The 21544-nt window shown below is 34.3% G+C and overlaps 3 protein-coding genes across 10 annotated transcripts; 1 reads left to right on the forward strand and 2 right to left on the reverse strand.

Moving 5' to 3' along the window:
- The first annotated feature begins 1598 nt into the window (after positions 1-1598).
- On the forward strand, positions 1599-6015 carry LOC18104880 (triacylglycerol lipase OBL1). The gene is made up of 5 exons (XM_006374861.3): positions 1599-1956; positions 2319-2515; positions 2695-2728; positions 4715-5325; positions 5429-6015. The coding sequence occupies exons 1-5, from the start codon at positions 1641-1643 to the stop codon at positions 5657-5659; spliced, it is 1389 nt and encodes a 462-aa protein (XP_006374923.3). The 5' UTR covers positions 1599-1640; the 3' UTR covers positions 5660-6015.
- Positions 6016-7068: 1053 nt separating this feature from the next.
- Positions 7069-11429, reverse strand: LOC18104881 (uncharacterized). Of its 3 annotated transcripts, none has more exons than XM_024585783.2 (8): positions 11103-11429; positions 10901-11018; positions 10713-10805; positions 9936-10631; positions 8938-9301; positions 8675-8756; positions 7767-8021; positions 7069-7336 (listed from the first exon to the last, which is right to left on the reverse strand). In XM_024585783.2, exons 1-7 carry the CDS (start codon positions 11295-11297, stop codon positions 7815-7817), a joined length of 1755 nt encoding a protein of 584 aa, XP_024441551.1. In that variant the 5' UTR covers positions 11298-11429; the 3' UTR covers positions 7069-7336; positions 7767-7814. The 3 variants fall into 3 exon arrangements, with proteins under 3 accessions (XP_024441551.1, XP_024441550.1, XP_006374925.1); XM_024585782.2 differs by having other exon boundaries at positions 7069-7369; XM_006374863.3 differs by having other exon boundaries at positions 7069-7348; positions 11103-11427.
- A 4256-nt stretch (positions 11430-15685) lies between these two features.
- LOC18104882 (uncharacterized) lies at positions 15686-20794 on the reverse strand. 6 transcript variants are annotated; one of them, XM_024584239.2, is made up of 11 exons: positions 20566-20789; positions 20412-20463; positions 20251-20305; positions 20045-20121; positions 18860-19947; positions 18504-18673; positions 17686-17917; positions 17330-17465; positions 16770-16864; positions 16553-16676; positions 15686-16112 (listed from the first exon to the last, which is right to left on the reverse strand). In XM_024584239.2, the coding sequence occupies exons 1-11, from the start codon at positions 20640-20642 to the stop codon at positions 16035-16037; spliced, it is 2184 nt and encodes a 727-aa protein (XP_024440007.2). In that variant the 5' UTR covers positions 20643-20789; the 3' UTR covers positions 15686-16034. The 6 variants fall into 6 exon arrangements, with proteins under 6 accessions (XP_024440007.2, XP_024440006.2, XP_024440009.2 ...); XM_024584238.2 differs by having other exon boundaries at positions 20045-20130; XM_024584241.2 differs by lacking the exon at positions 20045-20121 and having other exon boundaries at positions 20566-20776.
- Positions 20795-21544: the final 750 nt, after the last annotated feature.

Here is a 21544-nt window from a genome sequence, read left to right on the forward strand (position 1 = left end):
TTTTTATGTACTAGTCAATGTTATTTTTTATTTATTTAAAATAGATTGAAGATGGTTTTTGTTTAGTACAAGGATAAAAAACGAGTATTGTGACAAGTTCAATATACATGTGTTTTCTCTGTAATGTAATGGAGAAATTAATTGACTTCGTGTATTTGAGGTAAGGTTCGTAGAAAAGAATTAATTGTCAAATTTATTTTTTTTTGGAGAATATTTGATTATGTGATAATATTGATTGTTTTTTAAAATGATTTTTACTTGAAAATATATTAAAATAATTTTTATTTTATTTTTTAAAATTTCTTTTTAACATTAGCACATTAAAACAATTTGAAAATATCAAAAAAAAAACTTTGAAAATATCAAAAATAAAAAAATTTAAGTAAAGATAAAAATAAAAATAAAAAAATTTAACTTTTTTTTAAAATAATTTTCAAAGACAAAAACAACACAAACACAAGCTCTTAATTTTTAACTAGTAATTTGTTGAAGGACTATTACTTTTACAAATCACAACACTAGCTCCCAATAATTTAACCAATGATTTTCATATATTATTATTATTATTATATGAAAACCATTTAAAAATACTTAAAACATTAATTTATAATAAAAAAATTCAATTTCAATTCTAAAACGTGTATCATGCCGAGACTATTCCCACCGAAGGTGAACAACTCAGCAAAAGGGCTCCAATTAATACGGTGAACGACAGCTCTGACCTCATCAGAACTTTTAATTGATTACTCAATGCCTTAATTCGACCCACGTGGGTCATGCTGATAGATGATAAATTAATTACTTATTTATTTGTATCATTAAATTTAAAATAAACAAACTGTAACTAAGATTGTAAAGATAAAATTATTTTTATATCAAGATAAAAATATTTTTTATTTTTTAATATATGACTAAATATAATAATATGTTTTTGCATGATTGTTCCATAATTTAAATTTTTTTGTTTAATCAAAAGTATTTCCAAGTTTATTTTGGTCGAAACTAATTCACTATTTTAAAAAAATAAAAATATTATTTTTAAAGTGTTTATTTATCTCAAATAGAGATAATACCTTTATGATACAACTAAACCCTCCAAAATTCTAAAACAAAAAAAAACGAGAAAGAAAATATATATATATATATATATATATATATATATATATATATATATATATATATATATGTTATCCGTGTAGTAACTAGTTTTATTAGTTTTTAAAATATTGTAATAAAATACTATATCTTTGAATATTATAACTGTTAATAAAACTATGTAATTATTAATGAAATAATTATATTTTAAATTAAATTAAATAGTTTTTATTTAGTTTTATCTCAAGAATCATAAATATTAAAATCAATTATAAAAATTAAAGAAATTAATTCAAAATCTTTCTAAAGGGAATGTCTCTTTCCAATATTAAATAAACATATTTTTCTTCTTTATTTATTTACAAACTTCCAACTTCACCACATGTCACTTAATTTTACCACCTCCATGCACCAATCACTAATAATATGTTTTTGCATGATAAATCAACTCACATCATTTCCCCTTACCATACTACAAAACGCTATAAATAGATGCGCTCAGCTTGTCGAGATTGCAACAGAGGTGGGCACAAAAAATCATCATCATGGCCAGTAATAGCTATGGTGAACATTTCTATCAAAATAAGCTGCTGCTCGATCCAACAGAAGCTAGTTTCCTCGATCTGATTCTTTTCTTAGTTTCCTCTAACATAAAAGGTAGAGGATTCATTGAGTGCCACGAAGAGCAAGGGCTGAGAAATTTTAATAGCCGATGGATAGTCGTCATATCAGTTCTTGTGCAAAAAATCCTACTTTTCTTCAGAAAACCTATGGCTATGATAGGAAATGCGTTGGAGATGTGGTTAAACCTTCTCCTATCCAACGGCGGCTTTTTCAAGCTCTTGTTAAATATTTTGAAGGGTATGCAATATTGCATGTTTGCTTCTTTCGAATCGTTATATGAGACTTCATGTCTGCCCTTTTTTTCTTACAAAAGATGGATTAATCATATATAGATTCATAATATTTGTCAAACTATATAGCTAGAAGGCAACAACATGATGCACTAAAATAATTATTTTACTTGAAAAATATTTTTGACACTAATATTAGCGATCACTCACGTTTCTCTCTCTCTCTCTCTCTCTCTCTCTCTCTATATATATATATATATATATATATATATATATATATATATATATATATATATATATATATGCCCTGAACGTTTACATGTACTCTTGATAATGCATACAGATACCATTAATGTCATGTCAATGCAGGAAAAGTTGTAAAGACACCAGATCGATCATCGGAAAAGTTCATATCCGTTATAGGAAATCTTGACTTGAGAGTGGAACTAGACAAGAAATCCAGTCCTGGTGACAAGAAGTATAATGCATCCTTGTCTTGGATGGCCGCTAAATTGGCATACGAGAACGGAGCCTTCGTTGAATCGATAGTCAAAGATCACTGGAATGTAAGTATTTACGTCTATCGCTAGCATAAACCTAACATGAATAATTAACGTGTGTGCTGCATGGTCATTGAAGAGAATATAAATTATGACCAATCACAGCTGAAGATTTAACAAAAATTAATGTTGTCTAATTAATGAGTGTTAATGATGTCTTAATTTCTCGTCTCACTTCTTTGCAGATGAAATTCTTGGGTTTCTTCGACTTTTGGAACGGTTAGACTTCCCTAACATTACTTGATCTGGTTCATTTCCTTATTAAAGATATTATATGCATAATTGTGTCCAAGATCAAATCCAAAGTACCTATCATTTTTTTTTTTTTCAAAATCTAAGTCATCTCAATTTTATTTCTTTTAAAAAATATCTTAATTTAAAGCAGGTTTGACCAGATCAATAGAATTACTAAATTAATCTATTAAATTACTCAAGTTTGTTTAAGTTAATGACAAAACTAATTCAAATTAAAATTCAGTTTGGATAAAGTTTTGAATTACTAATTTATCTTATACTATAAAAAAAATCAATTATCTTATTAAATCAGATCTAATAACTATAATTACATGTATAATTACATGAAAATGAATATATATATATATATATATATATTTCTCTAACTATGATAATAAAAAATAACAAAGGGAAATTTGTTGATCGATGACTCTAAAGCATTAAATTAACTAAATAAAATCGATCATTGACCTCCAGTCAATTATTAATGAACTCATAAACATTATGAAGTGAGTTTTGAATGCTTCATCAGAATTTCAATTTCAATAATTATTGTTTATTAAGGGGAGGTGTGGTATCATATATGTTTATAAAAACCAAATTTGAAAACAGAAAGAAAAATCTAAAGAACCTAATCATCAAAAATTCTAAAAATGGCTGTTAATTGGTTTAGCTTTTTTCTTTTTATTTAATAAAAAATAAAATATTTTTTTTTGTTTCTAAAAATCTGAAAAAAGGGGGTAAATGATACCAAACCACCCCTAGACAAATCTAATCATCTAAGTTTGAATTTATGCACAGCATTAATAAAATTTAAATTTAACTTTTAGAGTTTTTTTTTTATGATGATCGTTATGGATTGTCAATTATATATCTTTTGTCTCTGTAATCAAGCAACTTAAAAGAGTATTAATTGGCCTGCTAATCTCCATCACTTCTGATAAAAAAACACAATCTATAATTCGAGTCAAACATTATAACATCTATGGAAATAATTAGGATTTTATCAAACAAATAAAAACAGATGATATTGGATGATATTCTCACAAGAAAAGGGATGGTACTTACAGATTTCTAGTCATAAGAGTTTGATGTGCTCAGTTGTTAATTCGTTGATTCGAAACTTGATTTTTTTAAAAAAATATATAGCCTTGTTTAATTTATTTTTTTAATTTAAATCAATTTATTCAATTAACAATCTAAATCTTAGATCAACTTACTTAGATCTATGTTCGTTATTGTGCTCCAAATTAGAATTGTTTTTTGTTGGAACATAAAATATTTTTATGTGATTGGTAGGATATTGTTGTGCAGAGAGAGAATGAAAAAATTAAAAAAAAACATATAAAAATATTTTATTAAAAATATTTTTAAAACAAACAAGGAAAGATTTTAAAAATATTTTTTTTATAAAATATTTCTCATAAAACAAAATAAAAGGACGCTTAGTATAAAAAAAATAAAAAAACTTTGGAAAAGCGTTTGCAATAGCAGACACACTTATTACTGTCCAGCCAACATCAAAATCAACTGACCGCAAACACATGTCATCTCACATGCCCTTCAGAGCACCAGACTCGTATATAGCAAAAGGGAGCTTCCAAGAATGTCCTCTCCCTTTCCTCTTCTCCATCACTGCATGTATATTTCAAACTAAACGCTCTTTCAGAACTCAAACCCACACTCTGGATTTGGACTCCAGGAAGAGCAAAAGGCAAACCCAACCACTTCATTTAAGATCCAAGCATATCATTTAATATGAACGTTCAAAAGAAATTAAAACAAAAATATCATTCATGTGACGATCTATGTCACCTTTTCTTTTGTTGTTTTTCTGTCACATGCACTGCTGTTATCTCTAGCGGATCTAATAACTATGAAAAAGAAAAGGCGTAATCCTTGAAGAATTTTAATTTCCTATTGGAAAACAAAAGGGCCACGAATAGTTTTTTTAATTGTGATGCTTCGCAGATCACTTGAACCAGGCTTCAACGCATGCCTTCATGTTCCAAGATACAAAGGCAGACCCTAACCTATTTGTGCTGGCATTTAGAGGGACCGAACCATTTGATGCATATGGATGGGCCACAGATGTGGATCTCTCCTGGTATAAGTTTAAAGGCATAGGTCAGATCCACCGTGGCTTTATGAAAGCCCTGGGCTCGCAGAACAATGGCTGGCCTAAGGAGATTATTGAACCAGATCATGACCACTTGTATGCGTACTACGAAACGAGACAAATGCTGAGGGACATAGTTTCCAAGAACGAGCAAGCAAAATTTATAGTTACAGGGCACAGTTTGGGAGGGGCATTGGCCATATTGTTTGTGGCTGTGCTAACCATGCATGGCGAGGCTGAGTTGCTGGAGAGATTGGAAGGCGTTTACACATTCGGGCAGCCTAGGGTTGGGGACGAGGAGTTTGGGGAATACATGATAGATGGGTTGAAGAAGCATAAAGTGAAATACCTGAGATACGTCTATTGCAATGACATGGTTCCTAGAGTGCCTTTTGACAACAATAGTTTCTTTTACAAGCACTTTTGGGAATGCAAGTACTATACTAGCTGTTATAAAGAGAAGGTAAGTGTTCCATCCCTCTCTCTCTCTCTCTCCCTCTCTCCCTCTCTCCCCATCAGTTATGCTGTTGATGAGCAATTAATGCATTCGTAAATAATTGATACAGGTTATGCAAGAAGAGCCGAACAAGAACTACTTCTCTTTGTTAATGGCCATACCCAAATTCTTGAATGCTGTTTGGGAGCTGATCAGAAGTTTTATAATCCCTTGCCTGAAGGGTCCAGATTACAGAGAAAGTTGGTTGATGACACTGATAAGGGTGGTAGGGCTGGTGATTCCAGGATTATCAGCACATTGTCCTCAAGATTATACTAATTCTACTCGGTTGGGGTCCTAAGCCTAGTCCCTCCAGCTTCAGGACTCTCAGCAAAAACTTCACCATCATAATATCTTTGAGCTTTTGCGTTCATTGCATATTTGATGATGAAATGATGTGCTCAAACAACTTATGGGATCTGAAAGTAGATCACTATAATATAATAAGTTGCTGTATTGTGTGTGAAAGACTACTTTGAACAATAAAAGTTGGATGTTCTCTGCTATAACCCTAGCTCTTGTATGATCAATGGGGAAACAAATTTAAATATAGCATTCCACCAGCTGTAGTCTTCAAAGAATGGTTTTCAGTTCTGGAAAATTATGAAAGACTACTTTGAACAATAAAAGTTCATTCACCGTTTGCCCCTTTTTTCATCCTTTGGGTCCTTCGTTTTTTCCCCACTATCATGCATAGTTTATTTATTCGATTCGATCATTGCATGGTGCGTCTAATTGAGAATTTTGGGCTTTATGGCTTGATTAAATTAGCTTTTTATCGCTAATATTGAGCTGGTGTTTAATTTTATAAATAATAGTTTAGATTTTTTGTTTTATAAAGAATTGAAAATTAAATGACTATAATTGAAATTGATAAAAAAAAAATACAGCTTTATTTTTTGATAGAGAAGAAACACTCACGAAAACAAAGAAGAAGAAGAGGGAACCTAAGCTCCACCTCCACCTCCACCATGCGTTGCCTTGGAAAAAAGTCCACAATTTCAAGAACACCAAAGAAAAACTACACGCGCCTCCTTAATATTGTGGTTTCTCTCGCTTGCTAGCACATATATAGACAACACATACTAGTACTAGCCACTTCTTTGCCTTCTTTTTTTATTTTATTTTTTTCAATTCAGCTTCTAATTCTATAATTAATCTTCAATATAATCTTAAACTCCCACATGAGCATAATGAAAGCCCAGAAAGAAAAGAAGTAGACAAATGACTAACCTTCAATATTATAGTCACGTACAAGAACCCGAGTAGTAAATTGGAGTGAATTAAATATATTATTATGTCAATATTTTAAAAAATAATATATTCTTGATTTTTTTAAAGTCACGTTATATTTTTAGCCTTTGTACAAATTATTTTTTAACTCTCCAAATCCATAGGATAATGTCATGCTGCTAGCTAGGCAAGGAATCAGTTGGAAGAGTTTCAAGGCTGCTCATCTCATTTTAATATATTTGTTTGCTTCCAGTAAATACCTCAACGTAGGTGAAAAACAACCAAAACATATCTCAATCCTTAAAAAATATTCATGATAAATAATTATAGAGTTAATATAAAATCCCACTAACATTGAAATTCCTAAACTAAATAAAAAATAAAAACAAAATTTTTTTTTCTCAAAAAGCTACGTACTGCATCAAAGCGTATATTTAATGAATTTATAAAGAAAAGCCTCACGAAATGATATCTCCATTTCAAGGAAAAATGTCATCATATAATAATTATTATTATAATAATAATAATTGTTGATATACATACATACATACATGCATACAAGGTTTAGCAGACAAATTTCCTGGAGATTTTGATACCAGGAATGTCACATCCAGGGTCTTGTGTCCCGTCTGAAATCTTAACAGTAGTACTTGTTCTTCACGCCCCAACTCAACTCCATTGACACCAAAATAGTGTCAATGGTGGTTTCCCTCCTATACGCTTCCATATTCTGCTGCAGTTTTTCCTGCAATTTGACCTGGGCAGTGATAAAATGAACCTTCAATAAAGTTTCAGGTAGTTGCCAGGATTATACTGCTTTAACAGATTTATTATTCTATAAATACAAATTCACCTTTTAGGAATGGCAAAACATTTTGTGCTAGCCCTAATTTTTCAGCAAGGTTATTTTAAGGAAATAAGATACCTTGACATGCTCCAAAACCAAAACAAATCATTGCATTTCATGGAATGCAAATGCGTTCTATATGAGACACGAACTACTAAACTGATGTTTTTCAGCATTAGACCAAAAGTAGCAAAGCTCTTCAGACTCTAGACAGGGCCAGCTGGTATGCCAGGGCTTGTCAGTAAAACCTTTCACAATAAACCAAATCTTGCAAGAGGAAAGGAGAAAGGTAAGAAATCTGAGACAAAAGTTGTTTCCAAGAAATTACCAGGTTTTATATCTATCGAAGTGTACCAACATGTGGCTGGATGAGATATCAGAAAGCATGGCATGTGAAACAACCACTCAGGGAACCCTTCTGACGGGTTCTGCGGAATGATATAACTTTGTGAGAGTTCGTGGAAACTTGATGTGCCTGGTTTGCTAGCACCGAGCTCCTCATTTCCTGGGCTCTCTTTTGAGCTGATCTCAGCTTATTCATAATTCTATCCATAGATGATGATCTCTTTTTCTCAAGCTTCATCTGCAATGAATCGAGTCAGTTAAGACCACAAAATGCACAAGCCTATAAATTTAGAAAACGTAGAAATAAATGTGAGTAGCCAAAGCTGGAACCTATCAATCTTGAATCTCAATGATCAATCATAGATTTATTTTTGTATTTTTCACGGTACACTATTATCTTAAGTACATTGAGACTTAATAAAACTTATTAGTTTTAGGAATAAAGAGTTCAGAATCCAGATAAAAAGTTCATTGCTCTGTTAATCAAATACTCAGGCACTGCTAAACTGTTATCAATCCTACAAGGGGATTTTGTTCATCAAAAACCCAAAACTTAGAATCCATTGTGTTTTATATCATTTGGGATGGCCCCTTCCCATCTATCAAACTGCAATGATGTACAATCCATGCAGTTAAGATTCTCACTTTCAGACATCTTAGCACAACATCCAACAGTGCTGATATATGTCCTGCAATAAACCTAGGTTATTACCTTTTGATATTCTATCTAACACCAGTATCTTATAATTAAGTACTAGCAAAGCTTTCAAGTGAGCAGAAAGGAAATATTAGAGAAAATATCTTCTTTGCTGCACCAAGGCTGATCATTAAGTGAATTAATCCTTCAAGTTAGTCAAAATTGTACGACGAAAACGCGTGGGGAAAAAGAACCTCAAGTTTCCTTATTTCTGCCTCAGCTTTTGCCTTCTGCAGGTTCTCCCATGCTGTGATTTTAGCTTCCTCTCTTTTGACCCTGCAAAAAAAAAGGGACATGTTCTATTATCCATCAAGGAAATTATGGTTTCTGTTCAAAGGATCTCGTGTTTGAGTGTAATTTAATCCATAGTTTCAGTACTAATTGCATCACATTCACAGCAAGTTCATGATCTGGCCTAATAAAACTAAAGGATTGCGTAAATTCAATATATCCTTACTTTGAAATGCTCTTTCCAGCCTCTGAAACATCCCAACCTGATGAAAGAGTATCAGCAGCTTTCTTTCTCCAGTCATCAACAACTTGTGAACTTTTTCCATGGTTGCGGGCTCTGTGTTTCTTAGACCACCTTGTGACAGTAACCCTCTCATCCACCTGTACATCCCTGGTCTCAGATCTAGAGGAAGGTACGCTCTGCAGTTCCACAATAGGTAGGACAGAGGGGGTGGAGGTGGAGAATGATGGCTTCCTGGTGGGAGATGAATGATTACTACCTACAGGGCTCATTTGGGTGGCCATGTCCCTTCTTGAAACAACACGGGAGATATCAGTTGCAGCATCCTTGACACCATCAAGCTTTTCATCTGCATGTTTAATTAACAGTGACATGGAATATTATATTTTCAAACTAAGAAAGGATCAACAATTGAAAATTAAAAAAAAAATCAAACATACATCAATATTTGTTCACATATTGATATTTTGATCTTATATTGAGTTTTTCACGATGTTCCCTGCCGGAGAGTGTGGATAGCCCACCTACCTTCTCATTTTCATTATAAAAAGGAGAGTAAAAACAACAAGAACAAAACAATTTAATGGAAAAGGATGCTTGACATTAAGATTGGATTCTTTACAGAGATTCTAAAAACGATTTTAGTGAGAGGCGCATATCAGGCATTTTATGATTAACTAGAATAGTAAATATATTTGGTTTTGCGAACAGTTTCAAGCAATACCACCAAATACAATTCAAAATGAGACCCCTTAATTCTTCATAAAACTGGTTTTGTGACTATCAATCTCATCCAAACCCATCAATTTGAATCAAACAACCAATGGGCGGTGTCTAATTCTTTGTTTAACAAGTTATAACTTCAACAACATAAGTTCTATAGATACATCATAATTCAATCCTCCAAAACAGAAATTAAAAACTGAAAAAAAGAAAACTATAGTGAAATTCAAGAAATCAGGCTGAAGTTCACAAGATCGTACCTTGTGATGGCAACGAAGACTGAGCTACCATCTCAGAACAACCATGCACACTAACCGAACGAGCCATACAGGGCTCTGTCCGCATGGGAAATGACACACCATGGCTCCCATGTGACCTAATACCCAATCCATCAGCAGCAATAACACCAGCTGAAAACGGAGAACCAGCAACAAAATTCCCCGCATTCCCTCCATCGAACACCTGCATCCCAGGCGAATACAAGGAATAATACGCAACTCCCGGTGGTCCAAGTGGTCCACTCTTTGACTTAGGCCTCCTCTGTGCAGGCTGAATCGAACTCCTAACAACCCCATCTCCCGAAACAGGACTAAATATCCACCTCTCAGCATCCTCCCATTTGGACGGCAATGTCCTTCCATTATTATTATAAGGCAAAACAGCAGCTCCAGTAGTATTCATCACTTGCCGCCTATTACTATTATTTGGCAACGGCACTCTCTCTGAACTCCAACCCTTCTGCATTCCAACACTAGAATGATACTGATTAAGGTAATTTGGGGTCCCAGGACTCGGAAATGTACCAGATTTTCGAGATGAACAAGCTATACTCTTCTTCATGTTACCCAATCTCGGCGAAGAAGATGTGACCACATTGTTAAGATCTAGTGACGCAGGCCTCCGCCTGTCTGGTTTCTTTGTGATCGCTTCAGATCTCGGTCTCCTCTCCTGACACTCTACATCAAAAAAGCTAGTCAAAATTAAGAATTTTTAGTACAAATTTGATCTGGGTTTGGATTGTGCAGTTAATTTGTTACCTTTGAGAGCGAGAGAGAAGGAGCTTCTTGCAGAATCTAGGAGATGAATATCGTCTTCTACAGAACTAATTCTGTTGTCTTCTTTTTTAACAGCTTTTATAATCGACAAGAAAACAGTGAGAGACTTAATTTCAAATTTTCTGTCTTTATGCGTATGCTTTTCAAAGCTTAGCTGTAGCTGTACGTACCTTTAACTTTTTCTGCTTTTCTGGAGAGACGGGTGTGAGTGTGCTGCTTCTGCTTGTTGTTGTTTCGATCTGGACCACTCGAAGAGTTCTCTTGTTGATCATGACCAGCTGCCAAATGCTGCATTGCACTCTCAAAAAACTCACTCAAAAACCATGGGTTAGAAAACGCATGCATGCAGGGAAGTTAGAGAAATGGTTTTACCAGAGAGATTTCAGAGGCGAGAGAGTCATGATCATGAGCATCGGAAGCAAAAGAGCAGCGATCGACGCTAGCAGAAGCAGAAGAGAAGAGACTGAAGTTGGACTCTAGAGTGAAAATTACAGAGTCAGGACTTGCATCTCGAGCTCTAAATCCTGATCTCGACGAGCTCTGCTCTTGGTACACCAGCTCCGGCATTCTCCAATTTTTCCTTCGCTAACTGCTCCTTCACATTCTAAGAGAGAGAGAGATTTGGCTATTCAATGGCATGTGTGCTGTGTAGTCACTCCATGGCGGGTATTAAAGCAAGGATGAGCTTTTTTTTATGTCAAGATCATTATGATTTTTTAATGCTTGTGACTTGACAAATTGCTCTAATAAATAAATAAAATAAATACATCACCTGCACCAAATTCAATACAAACCTAAATGGATCGATTTAAAAAAAATAAGAGAATTCCATTATAATAAAAATAATCGAGTCTAATTAAATCATCAAATCAGGATGGTAATTTCACCCAAACTTAATTAATATCAATCCAAACCGACCTGAAATAGTAGAAAAATTCAGACGCTATTGGATTCAAGTAAAACCTAAAGATATAAAATTGGTTTTTAAGTGGGTGTATGGATACAAGTCTACTCTAATAAAAAATAAATAATTTTTTTAAAATCATAAAAAAAACACTTAAAAGATTTTAAATTTAATTTTAAAATATGTTTAAGCACAGTCCCAAACGAAAAAAGAAAAAACAACCCGTGCCTAAACAATCCAAACTTGTAATAAAGTCAGTCCTGGAGCCGAGTTGATGATCTGATATGATTGTGTTTTTTAAATTTTGAAGGAGGTAAAAAGAACAGAGAGAAAGAGACAATAAATTTTCAGGTGAATTTAGGTTTTTTAGGGGGATTTGTAGTTATGATTGGACGTGATTTTGTTCTTGTTAATCAAGTAGAGGTGCGGTGTTAGTGCGGTTTTTGCTTCTTTTAATGGTGGTATGTATTATAATGGGGTCTCAGACATCATCATGCCCTTCTTCCTCAAAATTTTACAAAAACCATATTATTTGCCTTGACTGTGAATTTGACTGACTGTTTGTGAAAAGACACCTGGGGGCAACTGGATTGCTTGCTCGTTAGTCGTTACTGCCTGTCCTATTCAGTACGTGCGGGGCAACAATGACTTTAGATCACCTCTCTGTTTTTTGAACTTATCTTCCAGCTGAGGACAAAACGCAGGGGACAGGATGATGTCGCTGTGACGTAAGATTTTTACCTCCGTGAGTCGGTGAGCAGGGGAGCGTGGCAAGTGAAAAAAAGCGTCCCCCTTTTACATGAGACCACAGGAAGAAATAAAAGTCGGATATTAGCTGTGGTTCATTGCTGTTAATATGTTTGTCATTGCGGTGTAATAATATTTTTGAAAGTTTTTAACTTTTCTAGTTTTGAATTATTTTTTAATATATTTTGTTATTTTAATGTACTGGTATTAAAAATAAATTAAACAAAATTAAACAAAATTATTTTAACATTTTTAAATAAAAATATTTTAAAAAATAACATTTCGTATCTCTGGACAGAACTTAATAGTGATTAACATTAAAAGCACCTCAGCTATTTAAAAGTGATCAAAATCGTGTTAGTTTCTACCTTTTAAATTGTTTTTTAAGTATTGAATTAATGATTTCTGAGTATTTTGTATGATTGTGATGTGTTCATATTAAAAATATAAAAATATTTTAATATATTTTTTATTAAAAAATATTTTTAAAAAATATATGCATAGATTACCAAATATATTATCAATCTTTTCTCCAAAAGACAGAAAGAGGAGGGGGGGAAAAGCATTTTGCCAAAGCCCTATCATGTTTTGCCGGAGTTGAAAAGAATAGTAACCGTAATTTAAGCATGGGAGAATTATTTATTTCTTACAATGTTCAATTGTTTATGTTCGAACAACACCGACGGTCTGTGATCCCTTTAAAAGTGCCGTCGAGCGTGATGAAGATTTGACTAGATGGGTCTCTTTTTCTTGCCACCCCCTGGATTGACTGCAATAGTATCTCCTCGTGAAGCAAACATAATTTTGTGCATGTGATCATCTGACCAAGCTCCCTTTTCTTACCCTTTTTTATTTTCATTCCTTTCTGTCTCCTTGCTGTTTTTCTCATATCACCAAGAAAATCCTTCAAGCTAACAAACATAATTATTAACGGATTGAATTGGTGATTTATTGACTTACTTTAAGCTTAATTTGGATTTAAAAAAAAAAGATGAATATTAACTTGGTTAATCCATAATTCTATTGACATATTTAAATTTAAGTGAGATAGACAACTTGATTTTTTAAAATATTTTTTTATTTACAATAATATTGTTCTAAGGTTTTTTTCAACTTTTATCCAAAACAATATCAATTAATTTTTAAAAAATAATAATGACATGATGTTGTTTAGGATTGATTTTTGATCCACTCACAACTCGGGCTTTGAATTAGATGAAATCACAAGTGAGGCTAATAACTATGAAGAGGAATATGGTGATTAAATTTTCCAACTTGTGTGTTGGCTGGTAAAAACTAAACTGAACGAGTGAAATTTTATGGAAATGAATACCGATCGTAGAAGTTATTATTCACTTAGTATTTAAAAAATACAAAAAAAATCCAGTCAAATCTACCCAAAATCCACAACATTTACGAGAAAATGGACTCATCATAGGAAATAATTAAATGCTTAAAAGAGAGCAGCAGGAGCGCACCTCATGTCTAGCCGGTGGCAGCTTGACAGCCTGGACGCTTGCCGGTCAGACCAGTTATGCCATTAAAAAAATGGCCACGTTTATGGACGTACTGCCACAATGTCTAGAATATAGAAAGTTCTGAAATTCGAGTAACAATGATAGTTGCTAAATTATAAGCTGAAAACTGAAGAAACCTGCTTCTATGATGACTTTGATAATAGAATAGGACACTTGAATGCTTCGGTAAGAGCAATCTTTGCAGCTCTGACTCATCGGTAAATCCACAGCTTTAACTATCTTCTCAGTGTATCTTTCTGTCTCGTGACCTGGTTTATGCGTACTTATGTGCTTGTTATACCCGGTTCAAGGTTCGAACCGGTTATATGTCCAAGTCGTTAACCTGAATCAACCTTAAAACAAAGACGTGTTTTCAATTATTTTTTTTTAATAAAACATCTTCTTGATAAAAATTCATCAGGGTTGACTTGATTATGTGTTATCTAGTTAGGTCAGGTGTTCATCAATTAAAAAAAAATCTCTAAGTGAAAACTTTCACTTTAGATATAATTCTTATAAAATAAAACACGTGTGATGATATTTAAATTCTTGACCATGCTTAGTCAATATAATTTTGATATCACGTGAAAAAACTATTTAATTTAAAAATTTAAGATATAAGATGAAACCTCGAGATATAATTTTATATTAATTTTATATTATTCCTTAGTATTTCTCTTCACAATAAAACCAAGCTCCTGTCATTTTCAATTTCTCAAAGCTGTCAACAAATTAGACAGCTGAACCCTAATGAACTTGAATGGGAGGCTGCTTGTCCACATATCCAATCATTATCATGATAAAATTATTCTGTTTCAGAGGTTGTTTGTGTTTAATTTATCCAACAACATATCAGAGACACTGAGAGAAACTTCCTAATGACATGCCCGGCGGATCGTAAGTCCATTTCTCTTAACAAAACTTCAGGAACCAAATGCCTCTTTATGGTTTATCCCGTTCACAACAGCCTAAATTGAACCCCTTGATTTGAACATCTTACCTATCTATTAGAAGAAAAAAGAAGTTGGAGCTGGGTTCTCCATATCAGTATACGCATGGTGGTCATCCGTAGATCCCTCGACTCTTCTCTTTTTTTTATTAATTCTGTTGATCTCTTAGCTATAAGTTTGATCCGTAGGGCCATAGAAGCTAAAGGAGTACCCACCTGAACATTAACCACCCTTTCCTTTCAAAACCTCAAAATGAAACTATGAATTGTGACGTGCGATGATAGCTGTTTTTCTTGGGCATTCAACATCACAGGACAGGAGAATAGCCCAGACATTGGTTGACCGTCCCACACCAGCCCATACCCACCTCCCTCTGTACCAAAACATTCATTGACAATCACACAGCACGGTTGTTAGGCCGAACACGCTGCATTTTTCCATGGAAAGAAAAAGTAGGTGTACAAACACGGCTTCAAATTCAACTGCTTTTTAACTAAAATGAAATACCTTTCTTTAAACAAGAAATGCAGCCTTGTGCAGGAGATCTCTTGGTTGGCATTTGAAAGTTCCAACGACTCGAGTCTTTCCCGTCTTGGACACTTCAAGTAGAGAGGGGTTTCGTTAAGGAATACAAGCATGCAACTTTAATTAGCACCACAAAGGGAGAATCTCTAACGAATTATACTATGGGTATAATGGTATATCCCATGACACATTTTCCAGCTTGCAGCAGATGATTCCAGGAAAGTTAAAAAATAATTACCTATTGGTGATTTAAGGTTAAGGATCCCTAAAAATAGAGAATAAGTTCAAAGCTGATAAGTCCAAGAAACCATATGCAACAAACAAGCTTGGAATATCAGATTTTTACCTTGCAACTGTTAGTAAAAGGTCATTATCTAGCAATTTGATAGTATTAGCTCTCGAAACACTTGAACTAAAAAAGCGGTCTTCAAAAAAGGGAATGCTGAATTATTTGTTCGAGACTGTCCACTACACCTAGTAGCAACAATAAGATTACATTCCATAAATTTTCATCACTATAGCAAGCCAATTGATGATTAGAATAGCTTACATAACTGTACAGGTAGTCCAAGCCAGCTAATAGTCCCCTTTATAACCACTCGACATCCACAAGATGTTGACATCAGTTCCTTCCACCTGCATGCACGTGCATTAAGCTAATTTATTGTCCTTCAATCACCGTGTTGCTGAAGTAAGCAGTTATTGCCTTCAACTTGCCATTCATAAAGTTCTTCTCAACCTGGGACCATGGAGAATAACCCTTAGCAACAAGGATATGGCATAGTTTTTCACTGCACAAACCAACATGTCTCTAAAGAAAGCAAACAAGACCAAAAAGAATTCCTTCGCTGAGTTCATCTACATGACCAGGGTCGGTTAATCTACATGACCAGGGTCGGTTAAATGGTCACGTCATGGATCTAAGCAAGCAAGGACAAGAAAACCTATCTAAACTACGTGAGGGACCCATGTAAAATGAACAATACCTGCAAACATAACATGAGAGAGAAGGAAAGAATTCAATAATAACGGGCACTTAAATGTGCTCCTCACTACTGAGAGAGTAAAAGGGGCACCACATTCTATTTGTACCAACACATATAAGCTATTCATGGACAAAGCACAATGAATTCAACTGGAGAGCAGAAGGCACACAAAATGAACTAAATTGAACATTACCTCTAGTGACCATGGAGGATTGGAAGTTAAACACAACTCTGCCAATTGGTTGAGGTCAATATTTCTCGGGAGAAACATGATGATTCTATGACCAATTTGCTTTGCAGTGTTAAAGAGAGAATATCTGAACATGTATAGGAAGCATGAGATTTCATACCAGTATCGAAGATGAGCCAAAACTAAAAACCAAAAGGAACTATAAAGATTTCAAAATTACCCATCACGTGGCTTAAGCATGGTCTTGATGTTGTAAGTCTTTACTTTAGAATATGCAGGTCCTCCCCAAGGAGGTGACAAGAAGACACTGTCTGCCTGCAGTCAGGGAAGTAAAGATGACAAATTAAGACTGGAACTGAGCTAAAATGAGTTCATTGCTTTATTCAATATTAAAGATAAAACCCGACACCAATTATTTTTCTTTCCTGAACCTAAAATGGTGATTCACATCACTCCTTTCTCTAACTGAACTTCTATATGCAAGATGTATGAAATGGATGGGCTGGATAAAAGTTAAAAATTGGATACTTGAGGATCATAGCAACAGAGATTACAAAACCATAAATATTCACAGCTACAACAGTTAAACCAGTTCAACAAAATGGACTGAACACATGCAACGCACAAAAACCAACGCAGATGAAAGGAAACAAAACATATCATTGCTCCCTGACTATTGAAAAGAGAGAGAGAAGGAAAGGAGATAAATCACTTGGGATCTCCTACAGTGCAAATTACAACTCCAAAACTAGTCAATATGCAAGAAATCAGCTTCAATACCTTCAGTTTTGATGCCAAAGCAAAAAAGTCCCCTTCTATAAAGTCTATTTGATCACTAACTCCATAGATGGAAGCATTGTGAAATGCATAATCAATCTTCTTCGGATCAATATCAATTGCGATGACATGTTTGTACCTGAAACATTGAATGATATGAAAATCAAGTACATGTAAATTAACACATGACTTCCAAACATTCTAAAGAGAGCAATGGAGTTTAGAAAATAGAAAAATAATATGCATGGTGAAATTTTAAAAACTAAATGCCAAGTGAGCCATTTCTACATCACCAAGAAAACTTCCAGGCTAAGGCTAAAGGAACTTTATCTGGAATGGAGTTAAAAAAGTACAGTCACCTCTGTGCAAATTGAATGGCATTTCCACCAACACCAGTGAAACAGTCAATTATGGTGTCCCCCATACAACGCAATGCATGATGCTTGGCTATAGGCTCTGGTGTAACAGAAAACCATCCTTCTTCATCCATTCTTATACCATCATCAAATCTGGAAAATAAGGTGTACCTTTGACACCAATATTTGGCGATGTTTGAAGAAAACTCTTCAAACATCTGCTCACTTTGAAGGTCTGCACAAAACAAAGCAAAACCAAATTTTAACAGCATTTGATCAACATCAAGAAAACTGGGAAGTAAATAAACAGCACAAAGTTTCTATCAGTAGCTATCCTAACTACTTCAGCAAAAATACAGCCCATGCACAAGCTATCCCAACTCTTTAATTCAATTTTCACCGTCCTAACCCTTCTTATCTGCTGAATAGAAACAAGATGGATCAAATATTGTGAAAAAAATTAATTTCTGTGAATATTGAAATTTAATAGTCAATCTCAGTGACTACTATGGTAATAACTTCCAGTTATATAACAAACAAGAAAGCCAACAAAAAGAGGGAGGGGGGGGGGGGGGGACCTTCAAACAAAGGATGAAAATATCAGAACAAAGATTATTTTATGTACGATCAACTCCAATCAGCATGCCTTACATCAGTCAAAAACTAACTAAAGGTCTGTTTGCGTTCCTAAATGGGAACTAAATAATTCAGCATTATGGAAATAGATGAACAGAAGAGATTGAACAAAAACTGACTTCTATCAAAAATAATTTTATAGAATAGTCCATTTGCATGCCAAAATGGGAACACAAAGTATATACCTTCACTATTCATTGATGATTTCTTATGGACTCGTGTTTTTTTCTCTTTCTTTTTTGGTTTTCTGATGGCAGGGTTAAGCTGGATATCCAAATTATCAGTTGCGGGATCAGCAATTTCAAGATAGATATCACTCTCCTCAGTAACTTCTTCCGTGACTGTACTCATCAGGCTGCATGAAAAAATCAGATGTCAGCAGACTCACAAATGGGCAACACAAGCAGGTGTAAATTAAGTTAACCATGACAATCAGATTTATTGGTTCGCTTCATGTTTATCAAACCTGGTTACTTGATCATTCTCCAACAAGGAACAAATCAACCAAAAACAATTGAAAATTAGAATAAAGGCATAATACCCGTCCATACACTCCTGCACAGCTGATGGTAAGTGCAATGCAACTTCATCATCACAACTTCCATTGACAAGACATTCATCTGCATGCTCAAAACTTCCATTTGCAGGGACTATAGTTAAACCAGGCATGGAGTTGCCAGTTGCAACTCCAATCTCCATCGAAACTTCATCGGATGATTTATTTAAACAGCTCTCATCATTTGGTGGTCCCTCAGATGTCTCGTGATAATTAAGTGAACTGCAGGAAAAGGAAGGCCCTCCATCCATTTCAGTCACTTCAGCAGTTGCTTCATTCAATTCATCAGTGATATCGCCAGATGCTAGATGTTCCATACCAGGGGGTGGATACCATGTACAAGTGTCTGTTTTGACATTGTGGAAGTAATATCTCATGTACAGAGAGTCCCAATACACCCCCCAATCTCCAAAATCACCATAGTAGTTATAACTGTCTATTTCACCATGTCCAACCACTTCTGAACTCTGAGAGAACTCAGCAGGTTCAGAAATCCCCAAATGCTCTGTGCCACTATCATTGCAAAACTTATCACCTTCTTCATGATGGTTAGCAGCAGATGACTCTTCTAGACACTCATACTCCATCAACCTGTTGGCAATTTCCTTCTCACCATGGTTGACACCTGCATCTGTTAGACAGCACACTCCTGGAGGTGCACCATCTGAATTGCTCAAACTTTGTCCTCCATTATCATCATCCTTGGACATAACATCATTGTGTGGTACAGACTCGTATTCATGGCCAGCATTAGACAGACAGTGAGATGTCCCCCCAAGGTTTTTCTCCCTGACAGCACCAGAAATAATCTTAGTCGAACTTGCTGAATCACCAGTGGGGCATTCAGTTTCATCGATACCCACTGCAACATCATAAAAACAGGATTCACTTTGGCCCATCATTGACATGCAACATAAGGAATTGCTTGTGCTATCATTCAAAACAGAAGGAGATACAATCTCCAACCCACTCACTTGGGTAAATTCTAATGCTTCTTCCTTGGCTTCTTTATGACTACGGGAATGCTTCAAGCGAGCACCTCTCCTTTTGCTTTTCTTCATTTTGTTGCTCGTCTGCCAGAGTGTAAACAAAATCAGTAACATAGGTATCACAAATAACAACTACATTGGACTATAAATCATTAAAAAGCCAGTGAGAGCACGATTTTACCTCCTTGTTAGACAAGAAGGAAAAGGGAAGCCCTAATGCATCCATCTGTTTGATCAGTTGTTCATTCTCTAATATTTCACTTATTTCTAAACAAAAAAAAATCCCCCATCAAGACAAGAATTCCAACAACTAAACTGTTCAACTGCTGTATTAAAATTAAAGATTCTCCTTTCTTACACTTAAAAAAAGAGCAGTGACACACTTACCAATAGTTGAGGCTGGGATGCTGAAGCTAATATCGTCCAAGTCTCTAGATGATTTCTGTGTTTCAAGAGAAAATGGAACAAATAAAGTAACAAACTTAAAACCCTAATTGGATTGTGAGACTGGGGAGAGAAATTTAAATTAGCAAAACAACAGAACTTACAGTGGACTCAGGAAGCAAAGATATTTCTCGTGTCTCCGTCGAGCCATCGTTCCTGTTAGGTTAAATTTAAATGTATAAGAATAACGCACAGAGTCTAGTTTTTTTTTTTTGTCACAAAGAGCAGGGATGCAAACAGATAAAAAGAGAGATGAACCATATGTAGACTTCAGTGAGCTTGAAGAAAGAGCCAAGAGCTCTAATCGCTGCACCACCACCACCTTCAATTTCCATTTCGCCGCAGTCCGATTTGGTCGCTGGTCACCGCAGGTCAAAAAAGAATCATGCGAAGCTGACCGGAACTACAACTCTCCTGTTACCGCTTTTCTAATCACCACGGACAGCCGCTCCCGCTTCGCTTTTATGTGACGCTAGCACCATACGCCTAGACGACGACGTATCCACTCATTAAAATAACGAGACAAAGTGGCGCCGTATTATTTTAATTTCTTCCGCGGAAAAAAAAAAAGTAGGTTAATCTCATCAACACAACTGCAAATCCTGGCCCGATTTGATAAATCAACCAGATGTGGGATTAAGTTAAAAAAAAAAAAAAAGAGTTTTATATTAAACTAACCTTTTTTACTAAAAAAACAAAGTTGTGTCATTAAAAAAACCTTGAAACAATTTCTTTTTGGTTAAAAAAAATTGAATTAACATGTTGACCATGGATTAACCAAACTAATATGAGATTAGATCCTTGAGCTTGGTCAGATTTAGAATCGAAAGTATTATAATTTTTGTTTTTAGATGTGTTTTAAAAATACATTTCATTTAAAAAAAACATAAAATTAATGTTTTTTTATATGTTTTTTTTTAATTTAAATGTGCTGGTCAAAGTTATTAAACTCGATCCAAAAGTTGTCCCAATTAAGAGATTAGTTCTCAGGTCAACGCGTGAAAATTAGAAAAGATACTTGAGGTTTTAATATCTTATATGGAAAAGTTAAGAAACAATTCATGTGAATGTAGACTATATATACTATCTTCTTATTTTTAGTTGAAATTGAAGTATTTAAACCAATTTTTTTCATTTTATATTGAGAAAACATGACTTTATTATTACGAATATAAAATATATATACCAATTAGCTTTAAATTCTATATTAAAAAAGTAATATTTTTTTATAGTGTTT

The sequence above is a fragment of the Populus trichocarpa genome, chromosome 14 (genome assembly GCF_000002775.5).
Source record: "Populus trichocarpa isolate Nisqually-1 chromosome 14, P.trichocarpa_v4.1, whole genome shotgun sequence".
Lineage (NCBI taxonomy): Eukaryota > Viridiplantae > Streptophyta > Magnoliopsida > Malpighiales > Salicaceae > Populus > Populus trichocarpa.